The following is a 2,780-nucleotide window of genomic DNA, read 5'->3' on the forward strand; positions in this document are numbered from 1 at the left end:
GGTGGGCGTAGGAGTGCTGGTGAATGGTGGGCAAGCATGACATTCGTGGAACAGCAAGGAAGCATCAGAAAGTTTGTTATTTCCATATTTCCTAAAATAAGGTTATTTCCATGTTTTCTAAAATAAGGTAGATTGTTAGATTGTTAGTTTAAGGCAATAAGTTTCCTCATAGGAAACAGGTAGTTTAATTACGGAAATAGTTAAGAGTTTGTTTTCCATATTTCTCTCTTAGAATTAGAATTAGAATTTTATCAAGGAGTCATATTAGGAATATGTATGGGGTATAAATATAGGTTGTCTTGGCCAAATTAAGGAATCAATCAATTCAAGTTATTTCATAAGAAACGTGTGTTCTTACTCAATACAATAAGGTACTTTGTATTTCAAATCGATAAGGTACTTCGATTCAACGAGTTCAAGGAGGATTGGCGTCCAATTTGGCTCACGACAAACAACAAGATTGGCGTCTTGTTCTAGTCACACTATCCAGTTCGTTTTAGCTTCCGCTTACGCATCATAAGTGGTATCAGAGCTTCGGCTCTTGATCCTAACACAATGGCTGAATTGGATGATGAAACTATACTCGCTGAGGTGCGGGATTACCTACACACGAGACCTACGGGGCTCAGAAGTGGGGCAAGGCAGAAAACCGTGGATGAGTTCAAAGTCACGAGTCAGCTGGAATTTGCTGGTGGAACCGACCCTGAAGATTACTTAGAATGGGAAAGAAAGATCGAATGAATGTTCGAGTTTAAAGATCTATCCGATGAGAAAAGTTGTAAGTATGCAATCCTAAAACTAAGCAAAAACGCTTCCTTGTGGTATGAGAACTTAAAGACTCAGAGGGCGAAGGATGGCAAGGAAAAGATCCGCTCTTGGACTAAATTAAAAAAGAAATTGCGTCAACGATATGTGCCTCGCACCCATAAGTTGGGGCTATATCGAAGAATGGCAGAACTTACTCAGGGAACACGAAGCATTGCTGATTACTTAACTGAGTTTGAGGAACTTGTCATGTTGAGTGAAGTTGAAGAACTTGAAGATCAAAGGATGGCTCGTTTTTGCAGAGGTCTTAATCGTGCCTTAGCTAACGTGGTGGACTTACATAATTACACATCTTTTGATGAATTGTGTAACTTATGCCTTAAGGTTGAGGCTCAACAAAAAACAAATCGCTCTAGCACCTCGCCTGCACCTAGAACCAGTCCGTGGACTCGTCCAGATTCGACCAAGGGAGTCACAGCTTCAGCTGGGCCGAGTACCACAACCACGAGCACCCCACTCGTGCGTAGCAAGACTGAGGCGGCACCTCTACCTAAAGATCTTTCGAAGGTACGTTGTTTCAAATGTCAAGGTTTTGGACACTTTCAAGCGGCATGTCCTAACAAACGAATCGTTACCCTACGAGAGGCAAATACTTGGAGGGACAGCCTCCATGATGAGGAGTTAGAAGAGGAAGGTATATTCAACCTCAACCTCAACGAGGAAGAAGAAGGGCATTATGAGGAAGAAGAGTTTGAGGCACCTATCTATGATTCCGCATTGGTATTACGAAGAGCTTTGCATTCTGAAATTGAGATAGTGGACAAAGAGCAGAGGGATCAACTGTTTCATACTAAGTGCCAAATCAAGGATAAGTGGTGCAATGTGATCGTGGATGGAGGGAGTTGTACGAATGTGGCATCTACTGAATTGGTGAAGAAACTGGCATTGAATACCACGGCTCATCCACGTCCTTATAACCTTCATTGGCTCGATGATAGCAACAATTTGAGAGTTACTAGGCAGGCCCGTGTCATGTTCACCATGGGTTCATATCAGGACGAGGTATTGTGTGATGTCATCCCAATGGATGCGTGCCATCTATTGTTGGGAAGACCATGGCAGTTTGATAGGGATGTGGTGCATCATGGGAGGAGCAATAGCTACACATTGTTGGTAAAAGGAAAGAAGATTACCCTTAAACCCATGTCCCCAGAAGCTATTCGAAAAACGCATATGAAGGCACCTAAAACGCCAAACCTGACACTTATGGCGAGTGAAAGAGAGGTGGAAGAAGTGATTCAAGAGGGAGGGCAGGTATATCTGATGGTTGCTCAGAACACGACAGAACCGGCCCAAGAGCATCAAGGGGAGATTAAGGATTTACTTAACGAGTTTGTTGATGTATTTCCAGCTGACTTACCACCAGGATTGCCGCCGATTAGAGGGATTGAGCATCAGATCGATCTCATACCAGGAGCTTCTCTACCAAATAGAGCAGCCTATAGATGCAATCCAGAAGAGACTAAGGAGCTCCAAAGACAAATCGATGAGTTACTTGATCGTGGGTATATCCGTGAGAGTTTAAGTCCGTGTGCGGTTCCAGTTTTGCTTGTTCCGAAGAAGGAGGGAACTTGGAGAATGTGTGTTGATAGTCGTGCCGTAAATAACATTACTATCAAGTACCGGTTCCCAATGCCACGATTGGATGATATGTTGGACGAGTTACATGGTTCTACTATTTTCTCTAAAATCGATCTAAGGAGTGGATATCATCAAATTCGAATGAGGGAAGGAGATTAGTGGAAAACAGCGTTTAAAACTAAGTATGGACTATATGAGTGGTTGGTAATGCCATTTGGACTCACAAATGCACCTAGTACATTTATGCGTCTCATGAATGAAGTGTTGAAGCCATTCTTAGGTAAATGCGTAGTTGTTTACCTCGATGATATTTTGGTCTACTCAAAAGATTTAAGAGAACATATGGAGCATTTGAGAAGTGTTCTGGAAGTATT

The 2,780-nt window shown here is 42.4% G+C and overlaps 1 protein-coding gene across 1 annotated transcript; it reads left to right on the forward strand.

Moving 5' to 3' along the window:
• Nucleotides 1-948: 948 nt before the first annotated feature.
• Nucleotides 949-2,565, forward strand: LOC141655653 (uncharacterized). The gene has a single exon (XM_074462723.1). It carries the CDS (start codon nucleotides 949-951, stop codon nucleotides 2,563-2,565), a length of 1,617 nt encoding a protein of 538 aa, XP_074318824.1.
• The last annotated feature ends 215 nt before the right edge of the window (nucleotides 2,566-2,780 follow it).

Source organism: Silene latifolia, chromosome 5 (genome assembly GCF_048544455.1).
Source record: "Silene latifolia isolate original U9 population chromosome 5, ASM4854445v1, whole genome shotgun sequence".
NCBI classification, from domain to species: Eukaryota; Viridiplantae; Streptophyta; class Magnoliopsida; order Caryophyllales; family Caryophyllaceae; genus Silene; species Silene latifolia.

What these genes read in the sequence shown, in the direction of transcription:
- LOC141655653 (XM_074462723.1), top strand. Translation starts at nt 949, where the DNA reads ATGGCAGAACTTACTCAGGGAACACGAAGCATTGCTGATTACTTAACT.